This window comes from Ambystoma mexicanum, chromosome 9 (genome assembly GCF_040938575.1).
Source record: "Ambystoma mexicanum isolate Mex_15411 chromosome 9, UKY_AmexF1_1, whole genome shotgun sequence".
Taxonomy (NCBI): Eukaryota; Metazoa; Chordata; class Amphibia; order Caudata; family Ambystomatidae; genus Ambystoma; species Ambystoma mexicanum.
Genome location: NC_090931.1, coordinates 60,058,031 through 60,070,414, shown reverse-complemented (window position 1 = coordinate 60,070,414; position 12,384 = coordinate 60,058,031). Strand labels below are relative to the sequence as shown.

General features: G+C 44.3%; 1 protein-coding gene across 3 annotated transcripts in view; it reads right to left on the bottom strand.

Moving 5' to 3' along the window:
- PRDM10 (PR/SET domain 10) overlaps window positions 1-12,384 on the bottom strand; it is an 825,235-nt gene that overhangs the window by 374,583 nt on the left and 438,268 nt on the right. For all 3 annotated transcript variants that reach the window (XM_069614147.1, XM_069614145.1, XM_069614146.1), the window contains exons 10-11: window positions 2,261-2,390; window positions 10-216 (exon numbers count right to left, since the gene is read on the bottom strand). In XM_069614147.1, the coding sequence (XP_069470248.1) occupies window positions 10-216; window positions 2,261-2,390 (337 nt within the window). The remainder of the gene's footprint in view (window positions 1-9; window positions 217-2,260; window positions 2,391-12,384) is intronic.

Here is a 12,384-nt window from a genome sequence, read left to right as displayed (position 1 = left end):
CAGACTCACCCGAATGCGCTTTGCCCTTCTCATGTCCTCCGCCGTTAAAGTGCTTTCCAAGGGGACCATCACAGCATCTTCGTGCTGCAGCGAGTTGGTCTCGGTCTGTTGCTGCACAGTAGACTGAGTGTCTCTTCCTTGGGAGAGAGGTGGCAGACCTTGCTCCTGCTCCCCGTAACCATTCATTGTAGCCTGCCTGGCATCATCAAATTGGCCCTTGGAAGAAAAAATGCATCATGTCAAATCATATATGGTGCCACAGTGCAAAGTCCCTTGAACCAATGTCTTATAAGGGGATTTATTTGCAAACCAATTTGCACATGCCAGGATTGTCTGAAACGTGATAAGAAAATAATCATGGATATTAAACATGTAAAGTGATTAACTTAAGTCCATTTTGCAGTGGGTTGACTTCCTCACTACTAAAGATACTGTCACAGATGACGCCCTTGTCAGCAGAGACCAAAAAGTCGTAGAAGATCTTTAGTTTAGAAACTAAGTTTGAAACATGAAAATCTGAAAATATAATTTCGAAAACATATTGCTTTTTGTATATATTAAAATCACTGAGGTGGAAAATGCACATTTGGAAATCTATATATTTCGGTTATGTTTGTTTTGTCATTGATATGCTTAAATTGCATTTCCCCCTGCTGTCATTCTGAAAACCTCTTGTCCCATCTTTGCCATATCTTTAATGCTGCCCTTTTCTTAGTTCAAGTTTTTTTTGGTTTATTTTCTGTTTTTAAAGAAGGTGGTGGGTGTTGGACCTACACTTACCTATCTAAAGTCTTCCAATGTGTAATTTTCTTTTTCAATCAATTTTAACATTAAAAAAATATATTTGTGTTTGACATAGTTTAAATCGTACATCTTATAAACAATCTTTTTTTTTTAAAATTAAGCGCAATATATCAACAAATGTATGAACAGAAGATTCAACTGACCTCTCAATATTTAAGGTTATCACTTTAAGGACAGGACACAATGGGAAAAGACTCTGCGCACTAATACATTCCACATAATGAAACGCAGACCAAATAACTTAAGACGAGATATAAAAATAGAATCAGGGTACGAGCAGATGGTTTAACACTTATTTTCAGCAAGGATTCCTGCATGAGATCCATCTGGAAAGAGTACAATGGCTACTGGGACTGGATTACCGATTGACATTTGACACTTTCTCCATTGAGCAGGTCTTGGGCACATTGCTCTGCACATTAGAACAATACCCCTAATAGGTCTCAGTACTACCATCACACCTTCGTTCACCTGATCTCAGTGGGGTTTCTGAACACAGCTCCAGAGAAACAAATTAGCCTTCAAATTCTGCATGTTGTGGCTCTTGGTCTTTTTAAATTGACATTTCTGCTGAGACAACGGATTGAACATGGTGAGAGTTCCAGGATCAGCAAACCATTTACCCTTTGATGGCGCCCTCCTAACAACCCTCCCCACATCCAAGAGGGGCCAGACGGTCAGGCATACGACTCCCAATGGAGATTAGAACTTATATGCATCCACAGGCTGAAGAGAACCATTTTAATCAGGCATTTTTATATACGTCCTAAAAGGTAGTCAAAGGGTTAAGAAAGGGTTTTGAATACACATTTTGAATGTACATCTCATATGTGGGACTCGAAGGTCTGAATTACCAACTTTAAAAACTCTTCAGTGCTTTAAATGTCCAGTGATTCCTACAGCACTTGCAAGACTGGACCATTGCCTTTGACTGCCCTAAATCTACCTCGCTTATCTATTATTTGTTCTGAATTTCATTAACAGTGGGACCACATAAGCTTAAAGGGGAAATGACTGACTCATGAAACCAATCCCTGCTAAAAGGTCACTCATTAAGTGTGCATCTCTTGAGGTGTTCAGGCAGGAATCCTGGCTGTGTTAACATTGCTATAACTTTGACATCTGGGACAATTGAGGGTGCAGGTACCTACTGGATAGCAAAACATAGGATGCAGAGACAAGGGTCTGGCCAGGACCAGGATGCTTTCAAACTGACTTCCATTAACCAGCTACAAGTCTCCTCACTGTGATTAAACATTCTATGATGAGGAACATTCATGTTTCTTTTAGCAGACCTTGATAGAATCAATAGCTAAATAATGCTCCAGTATCTAGTCAGCATTAAGGCAAGTGAACACCATGAGCTGTGGTTAAGAAACAAATACACTCTCTCGCCAGCTCTGCATACTTTTAAGATATCTTATTTTAACTGCAATGGCTGTACAATAGAAGTTACCTGTACTCCACTGAGGCATCTGCGTCTGTTTTCACTGGGCAATTCCAGACGCATGAACTTCGGGGGCCGACCCGGGCGCCTCCCAGGCCCAAAGCGCCTCTTTGCTCTTCCACGACCTCTTGCCCGGGGCCTACAGGACACAAAACACACACAGTTTGTTAATTTCTATTTTTTTCGATTAGTTTCACAAAATAGAGGAGACACACTTGTTTCACTTAAAGAGGCTTCCTGAATGTTTGATGCAAATGATTGCAAAATAGTGTTAGCACTTTGTAAATGAAAAAAAAAAAAATCACACACAGAAGATTGGCTCCAAGAAAAAAACTTTTCAAGAACTGAGCTGGTCACAGGACACACGATACCATGCTAAAATGTACAGTGTAGGCATGAGGTGTGAGAAAAAGGAATGAAGATTGAGGACTGATGAGTGATGAAGGTAACTGAGGAGTGGAAAGGACAAATAAAGATTAAGGAGAAAGAGCGAGGGTCATTGATAGGGATGTCATAAAATGGATGCTGACCTGGCTCTCACCGCTGTTTCCCATTTTCCAGCTCTAACATACCAGGGAAACTATGATTACTGAACACAATACACATAAAAATATAGATATGTATTTTAAGATCATTCAGCATGGAATTATATTAGAACATGTTTCCCAACCTTGAACACTGAGAAGGGACAGCGCAGTAACATCAGTCAAATATCCACTTTGTTAATAAAAACTGATGGCTAAAACATCTGAGAAAAGTGTACCAGTAGGTCTGGAGAAAGAGGAATGTGTGGAGTTCCTCTGTGAACAAAGGAGTGTAGCTCAAATATTCATAATGCATTGATGATTCTTTGGAGTTTTCAGCCCAAGAAAATTCCAAGACCATTAGACCATATTGTCCAGACTCCATTCCTAACTGATTGGTACTGCTGGGGGTCACGTGAACCTACCAGCAACACCAAGGGACAACAACAAAAAAAAAAGGCAAGAGAAGCGTGGAGGGACCAAGTAAGGTGCTAGAACCATTGCAACTATCAAGTGAGCGCTCTGACGACCTTTCTGAGAGCTTGCAACGCCATAACACCTCAAACAAGATGTAGCAACTACAAGAATTAGTGCAAGCAGTACAGGGACCCTTTAGAAGTTCAGAAATTAAAGGCAGAAAATGCTTCGCTGAGACAGATGGTTACTATCAAGGGCGCTTTGAGTGCAGATGTACATCCTTTGACTCTAGCATCCAGAAAGTTCGATGGATCTCCCTGAACAGTGTGAGAGTTCTTAAACTCTTGCCCTGTGTAGTTTATTTTCCAAACCACTGTTTATGCCTCTGACAGGGCAAAGTTCAAATTCTTGGTTTCTAACAGGACCGGCAATGCTCTGGCCAGGGCTACTCTTCTGGTCACCTCCACAAGCTCACTATTAACCAATTATCCAACCTTTGTTCAAGCTAAAAAGGACATGTTTGAAAGACTTGAGGTAGCCTTTCCTGTGTGCAAATCCCTCCTGGACATTCGCCAAGGAACTTCGAGTGTGCTAGCCCATTTGTCAAATTTCAAGAAGACAGCTACTGAAGCAGGGTAGCCGGAGACAGCCCAATATAGAATCTTCAGGAGAGGACTAAATGAAGATGCAAAGGATGAATCAGCAAGGGTACCTCTCCTTTGCTGAATTGGTCTCCATGGCCCTACAGATTGAATTCAGACAATCGGAGCGTAGAAAAGAAAGGAGGAGAGAACAGAACAGTCACAGCTGTTCCTCGGTCCTTGCCATCCATGCCTTCCGGAGGGGATCCCGTTCAGGAAGAACCTATGCAAATTGGAACCGCTCATGGGTTGTTGCCTCCTGATGAAAGAAAGCGGAGAAGGAATCAAGGATTAGGTCTGTATTGCAGATCCAAGGGTCATCTTCTTAGGGACTGCTCAGAGGTGCTTCCTAGACACCAGGGAAATGAAAGACCCCGATCCTAGAAGGGATGGCAATTCAGAGTTGTACTACTTGTCCTTCTACAATGTTGAAAGAACTGCCAGACACCCTAAATAACATGGTTCTTCGAGTCAAGATAAGGCTTCAAGGATTGCGGAGCTGCAGGTCTCTTTATGGACACTCTTTGGGCAGAGAAAGAGGCTATACCAAGGAGAAACCAGGAGGATTAACAACCCGTGGAAGGAGTTGATGGACAGCCTCTGAGTTCTGGACCTATTACACCAAGAACTGTCCAGTTCTCATGGATGTTAACAACCACCACAAGACTAATATTCGATCGCATTCATGCTGCTAATTTTCCCATAATACTGGGAATACCATGGCTTCGCAAGCACATTCCTCAGATTGATTGGTCCAACAATACAGTACAATTTACCTCTGCTTTATGTCAGAAACACTGCTTCGAAGACACCCTTGCTAACAAGTCTAAAGTTGTGGTCTTGCAGGAACCCAGTCCGTCGGTAGCTATTCATTGCATCCCTTCAGCCTATCGGGATTACTGCAATGTCTTTGAAGAGAACATGCCAAAAGATCTTGCACCTCATCGACCTGAGGACTGTGCAATAGATCTACATGCAGATAATCTTGTTCCTTTTCTGCCGTATGAATACATTGTCCCTTCCTGAAAAGATGACGCTCAAAGAATACCTGGGCAGTAACCTCCGGAATGGGCTTATACATTGAAAGTCGCCGGCAGGAGCTTTTTTTTTGTCCTGCAAAAAGAGACACCAAGGAACTAGGACCCTGAATAGATTACAGGTGTCTGAAAAAAAATACCATCAGAGACTGCTATCCAATGCCCCTCATCAACGATATTCTGGCGGCAGTACAGGAGCGAACAAAAGTGTTGTTCCCAAATAGGGAACCCGCGTCCCCTGCACACTATCTATAGCCTGAGCTTTGAGCTATTTTACCAAAAAACCTGGACTCCTAATATAGGTGTTACAGGTGTGGCATGTGAAAAGTTAAATTATGTTGACCAACATTTGTATAATTTTAACTGGGAATAGTTTGTCACAACAAATATTCAATTGACAATATAAAGTAAAAGGTAATGGTGTTTATGTTTTCAAATAGCCCAACGCGTTTCACTTCATCAGGGGCAGGTAGTGTTTTCAATAATTCTAAAAGGAAAAACGTTAAAGAATTGGACTTAATAATATTACTGTGTTTACATTAAATACAATTTCATTATACAACAAAAGGCGGGCATGATTCTTTTTAAATGCCAAATCATATTGTCTGCGAATCAACACATTTGTACCCAACATGTTAAAGACATTTCATGAAAAAGACACTGTTATATAGCTGATGTGTCTGTATTCCCTTCATTCAATTTCACCTCTTAATATTCGTTCGGATGGTTCCTAGCCCACATACATCTAAGACACTTTCTACATGTTTGTTGTATGGTAAGTATAAATATAGCTATCTAGTTGAGTTACATTAGTAGAAGTAAAGATCAGATGATTGATTTATGAAACCCCTACTTGGGGAGCGGAGAATGGGATGCTGACCTTTTTATACATCCTAAGGGGGAACCAGTGCGCGTCAGGCTCCCAAAGATGTTCCCCACACTCCTCCTCACCAGTTTCCTCTATGGAACTGTCCAACGCTTCTGAAGTCTTCCTCCGTCGCGGTCTCCTCTGTCCTATAGGTTTCTTTTCTTTCTTCTCATGAAGGTAAGGACGTGCTCCCTCGGAGGCCACCTTGACTGGGAGTGGTAACCAGACCAGGTGAACCCCAGGGAGCAAGACCCAAAGTATCAGGGAAAAAGCCTCATGGCTGAAAAAACCCTGTTAGGTGAAGTATGGTTGTTGGATCCAAATATTGTCCTCCAATGGAGTAGATTGTATCTTGGTGAGACGGATCTTGGTAGTACAATGAACTCTGGGAATTGTAGTTCCGGAGAAAACGGAAGTCAGCTGACAATACTCCGTTACCGCTGAAAGGAACTCTAGGATTCGTAGTTCCCCAAAGGTTCAACCTGGGCGTGTCTTCACAGGAAAAGAAGCAGGCGTGTCTTCACAGGAATAGAAGCACAATAGTGCTGACGATAGTTCAGTTCAAAGGGAAGTAGAAAGTAAGTAGAAAGTAAGTATAGTACGGCAGAGGTAAGTGGTGTGGAGGAGAAAAGTTTATCATGAAAAATCGGAAGAATGACTGAAAGGCAGAAGCAGAGCCACTGAAGGGAGGAGGGAAGCCGAATCCAGAAGAAAAAGGAAACAAAACTGAAAGGTAAGGCTGGCTAACTTGCTTAAACCGGTGGGCAAGGAAAAAATGGGATACAGTGTTGCAAGTAGCGACTCACCCGTGCGGCAGAGAGAAGGCGCCGTACAAAGAGAAAAGAAATGGAACTCTGATGACGAAACGTACAGAGACAGGAGAAATGCGAGTAGGCAAGCAATACGAGGTAAGAAAGGAGGAGAGTCGTGAAGAAAGGAAATAGGAAGAAATAAACAACCCCAGTACCTTAAGAAAAGGAATAGTCACCCGAGTGCAGAATACAGTACAGAACGTAGAGGGAACTGCACGAGAAGAGGAATATAGCGGAGCGTTGCACTGCCGAGAGTCACTGGAACTACACAGAAACACTGGGTGGGAACCATAGACGATACAACACAAGGATAGTCTCCAATTCTCCATAGATAAACATACGTTGGCCATCATGGAAATAGACTAGAACGATACAATGGAACACAGAAGCGCCATGTTAGGTGTACTTCCATTTCTGCAGGCACTTCCAGGGGCGATGCATGACAGTGCGTTTCTTCGGCCAAGTGTTGTATTCCCCTGGTTTTCTGTACTTAGGGCGAGATTCTGTCGATCCAAACTAAATGGAAGTATCTGTAGACTAGGGATAAATACGAGGAAATTCAAAAAGATAGAAAGAAGACCTAGTGGCTCTGTCAGACTGTTGAAGTGTAAGAAAAATGGATTAGTCTTACAATCCGAAGAGTACGTAGCTTTAGACGAGTGCCGGCATGAAGCCGTGTTTGTCACCCTCTTAGCCTGGATGGAAGGAAGTCTGGATAAAGAAAATTAGAAATGTGCTCTGCATAAACACAAGATATTAAAAAAATGAGATTCATGCTAATTGACTTGGCAGTTATCCCTAAAGTTAGAGTGTGTCTTACCAACGGGAATGGTCCCGCAAACGTACGAGTGAGTTATCTGGTCTGGGTTTCTACTTAGGATGCCTTCAGAAGAAGCATTCTGGTAAAGCTGTATAGGACTAAAAAGAACAAAGGTGGATTTTTATGCTCAACGTATATACGTTTGATATATCAGTAACAAGTTATCCTCTAAAAGGTAGGTGGAATTAACTTACCAAAGTTGTGGTCTCGTGTGGATTGACCGTTAGTAGGTCAAATATGGTCGTGTATGTAGCCTTGGTTCAGCATGAGAACGAGAGGAAGTCCGTTATACTGAGTTGTTCTAAGGCCATGCAAAGCCTGAAAATGAACAGTGGTCACGAGTAGCCATTTCTAAAAAAAGGCAGGGACGCCTTTGAAGAAGATACTAAGCCCCAGCGGCTGAGAAACATACTTCTATATCCACATCTGGATGCGGGAAGCTGTGGCTGCATGTGTACCCTGGATTCACCCGATGACCTGTGGCCATTTTGTGTTAACTACGTGCTTATGTATACGTGTGTTGACATCACTATGCGTATGCGCTTGTGATGTCGGTGTTTTGATACCTGCTGGGTGTTGGTATCACAAAACAATCGTTAAAGTCGAAATAGTGAGATTTAGACCAAAAGGAACTTGATATGAAACTTCGTTAGGGAGGTTTCAACCTAAGAGGGTATATTTTTTCGGTGTATTTCGAGTCCCAAATATACGTGACGTCATATCGCACATGCGCGAGTGACATCAGGTATAGAGGATTGTTGGAGCCTGCTGAAACACAGGGTTTTAATTTTTTGTTGCCCTAGGGCGACTCTTGTCCTAATGTTAAAATTGCATTTGTAGAAAGAATATACAGAGTCTGTATTTACAACATAAATAAATAAGACAGATGTCGGTTAAGGGGGTGTCATATCGCGCATGCACGTACAACGTCACAAATGTTAAATCATTCTAGAAATGAATGAAGATAGGTCCTGGTGGTCCTGGGCCGCTAACATTCTCAATGATAAAGTCTGTTGAGGAATCTCCAGACCTACCAGACATATTTCGCAATGTGTTTCCATTCTCTGGTTTAGATAACGTCATATTACGCATGCGTAAGTGACGTCATGTAGGTTAATCTTGCCTATAGACAGCTAGATTGATGACTATAGTGGAAAAGTATGTACTTGAATACAAGTGGCTAAAACTACTGTATAAGGAATATCAAATCTAGACAGGAGCTTAACATGTTTACATGGAGCATGTAAACAGTTCTGTAGATGATCAATGATACTGTTGTTCATGGAACATGTAAAGAAATGCTGAAGAAGATGATGTTAGTCATGGTCAGTTATATTAACCGCTCAATTTGGTAAGGCCATGTAGCTAGAATACTAAGTTGCTCAGGTGGTCCATAAGCCATTAAGGCTTTGATTTCACGATTGAACATAGGCAAGGTACACAACATAGCATGCTGATGGTCTGTCCAGAATGTATTACTGAGTGGAACAGGAAACCCATCCAGGGATGGATTAGATCGCCCTGTACCTAGTCTGGGGGGGGTGGTTGTTAGGGAAGATTTCTCTTTTAGGCAACTTTCCTTCCATATTCTATGGACACCAAACATTTTGCTTTTGTTTTTGGACCAGAAGTGTACTTCCTGGCCTTTTGCTCATTTGTCATGGGGAAACTGATCAGTCCTTCAGACTATCAGTACTGGGAAAGTATGTTTTCCTTTTGTCTTTTTACCCATTTGGGTAACTTTTTAACAGTGCACACAGCATCTTACACTGCAGTGCAGTGGGGATAATTTTGTATCACCCTAGTATTTTACACTGGGGATTTTTGGTTACTTTTATATGTGCCTTAAGAAGACACATTCACGTTTACCATGTCTGGCTACTGAACGTGGTGTGATGAATCCCAGGATCTCATCACCGTTTCCATGGGAGAAGCCCCTTCCCATGAGGCCAGGGAGCTGAGGTAGTTACCCGATAGTTCCCCTGGGGGTGGTACTCGGCAGGGGATGTCATAGGGAGGGAATCCCTCCATAGAACCAGTTATGATTACCTTGGGAGAGCGTTCTTAGGATTTCACATGTACAACTTCTCTGGTGATTTACTGTTCACCCCGGGCGCCCCTCCGCCGGGCTCAGACTCACTTTAACACAAAACCTTCTCTTGGTCTACCTCTGCCAGGCTCAGACCAAATTTATCTACTTTCCCAAACTTTCCCTGTTCATCAAAATCAAAGACCTTCGACTGTGCACAGGATTTTGCTTGAACCGCCGCAGGACCAGTTTGATTCACAATTGCTTGTTCTCTTCTTGAAACAACCCTTTTCTCACTTTCACTTTTGCCACTTCTCAGCTGGATACCTTACAGAGACCTTCGGTTGAGCACCCACGCGGTGCCGGACCACTCTGACAAAGGTATTATATCTTGCTTTGAAAGTTCAGCAGTTCAACTTTACTTGCGTCTCTTATCACACAAGTTTTAACAATGTTCGTTCCAGCGCTCTCCATACTATGTTACTGCTTGCAAGCTTGGCTTCAACACAGACCAGTCTTTTATTGGTCTCCCCAACTCACCGGCTGTGTGGATTTCACTGCTGCTGCTTTGTTCTTGGAGGTTTGATTATTGATGCAGGAGGGCCCCAGGTATCCCCGAAATACAATGCAGGATTCTTCAGCCTGGTTTCCTGGTTTTACGCTTTCTATTCTCAAGGTTTCTGGAAAGTAACAGTTTCTTGTCGAAAAGTTCAAGGAAAAGGTCAAGGGAACTTCCTTTCTTACGATCCCCTTCTGTTTTGCTGCCTTTCTTCTCTCGTTAAACTGCCATCTCGAAACTGCTGTTTCCTTGTGTGCTTTGCCTCGCTCAGAGTGTGCTCTCGTGCTCTGTCTTTTATCCGTGTGGGGAAGCTTAATGGAAGTTAGGTGTGTGTGATGGGAATAGTTTGTTACCTGTAACTCCATTTCTCCAGCATTGGTATCTTTTATGGATTCACATGCTGTGAATATTCCCAGTCGTCAGGCTGGGAAACCCTGTTAACTTTGACTTAGTAAGGAAGAGGCGTGGCTAGCTGCCACGAAGTAGGTCAGCTCCCGAGCTAGCTCGCACCGGATCCTGATTGATCCGATGAAAGAGTCCTCAGCTGATATTGCACCTGAAACTTTGAGAATCCAGATGGGAAAGCCCGGGGAGCGTGCTGGAGTAAGCGTGGGCATGATTCTGGCTTTGGAAGGCTGAGTGTAGCGAGCAGACAATTTGAGCTGCAGACAAAGCCCAACCAAAATGCTGATTTCAGAGAGCTGACAGTGCGCACTGCACAACGGCGGCCGGGGTGGATGGGAGCAGCGAGAGCACCCTGCCAGAGGTGAAGCGCTGGTATATGGGAAGGCTTGATCAGCACCAGTAGCGGGAAGACACCCGCTGTGTGGAGGGAGACCTGGAGCCGTGTTGTGAAAGGTGACGGTGCACAAGGACTGCATTCATTCTGTGCAGGGAGACTTGTAGCTCCATTAGGAAAGGAGGAAGAGTGCCCCTGCAAGACCGCCGGCACCAGCGTGTGTGGTGGAGGTCACCAAAACCCTATGCGGTAAGAGGGGCACAGAGGCACCCTCATAGGGCTCAGAGTGCGAATTTTGCACAGCGGCCGAGGTGTGCCTCTGACAAGGTTGAGTGGGCGGGGTTTAGGCCGAGCGATCCCGGCCTGAGGGAACAGGCGTTGTTGGAGGGACGGAGCTTCCCTTCTGTAAATTGAGCGCTGAGCCGACAGTGCAAACTGCCCAGTCTTGCTGCAAGGACGCTGAAGGGGAAAGACTGGGAGCTGGCCAGCTGCTTGCAATGACTGCAAGGCAATGTTAAAGGGCCACACCACCTTCTTAACATTCAAGCCCAAAATCAAGGAATAACTGGATAGCCACTTCAGTGGTAGGACACTTCTAGTTGCTGTTGTGCCAATAAACACAGGAAAGGCTGTGCAGGGTGTGCTATAAGAGGTGAAGTGGAGGAGCTGGTACACTGGTAACATAAGCAGGTGTAATTTGCAGACCGCCTACCTATCCCACCAGAGGAAGGTTCATAAGCTTGCTTCTTAGAAGGACTGAAGCACCCCTTCTTGTGCAGACGACTCTGCTGGCTGGAGAAGGACGGCAGTGTATGTACACTGGACATTTCATGAGTGGCGATATCTGGTCTCGGCCACGGGGTGCAGATTCTCTGAAGACGAACCCCGGATGCAGGGGTGGCAGGCTATGTCCTAGTAGTGTTGAGTGAAGGACGAGGAACAGCAAATTTACGGCACATCAACTGGACTTGTGGCTGCTAAAACAAGATGTGCCCGGTCTGGCGGAGCGCACCACCATCCTTGAGACTCAAACTAACGAGAACACAGAAGGGCTGCAGGAAATGCAAGAGAAATTGCACATTTTGCAGCAGCAGGTCAGCCTCCTTGAAAACAGGGTGGAGGAAGCGGAAGGCAGGGCCAGGCGGAACAATATCCGAATAGTGGGGCTACCCGAGGGTGAGGAAGGTGCAGACCCCACTACATACATTGAGAACAGGCTGCTTCAGGAGATTGGACCTGGCAACCTTCACAATAGAGAGAGCACATAGAGCGCTAACTAGACGCCTGCCACCGGGAGCACGCCCCAGACCGATAATCGCAAAGGTCTTGAATTACAAAGGTCGGGAGAAGATACTGGCCTATTCTAGACAAGGGGGAGTGTTGCAGAGAGCCTCGGCCGGGTTACCCGTGTATCCTGACTACACCTTCCAGGTGCAGAACAAACGGGCGCAATTTTTGGCGGCCAAAGCCAGACTTAGAGAGGCGGGCTTGACATATATGCCGATATACGCTGTGAGATTGAAGATTATACATAAGAACAGGGCCTGGTTCTTTGACATTCCTGAGGAAGCCCAGGCTTGGATGGACAGAGAGAAAATAGGTCCAGATGGAAAGGAGGAGAGAGAAGAACGTGGGAGAAGCAAATGAAATGGACCATGATGGACAGAGGGGTCGCAGGAGGGATACT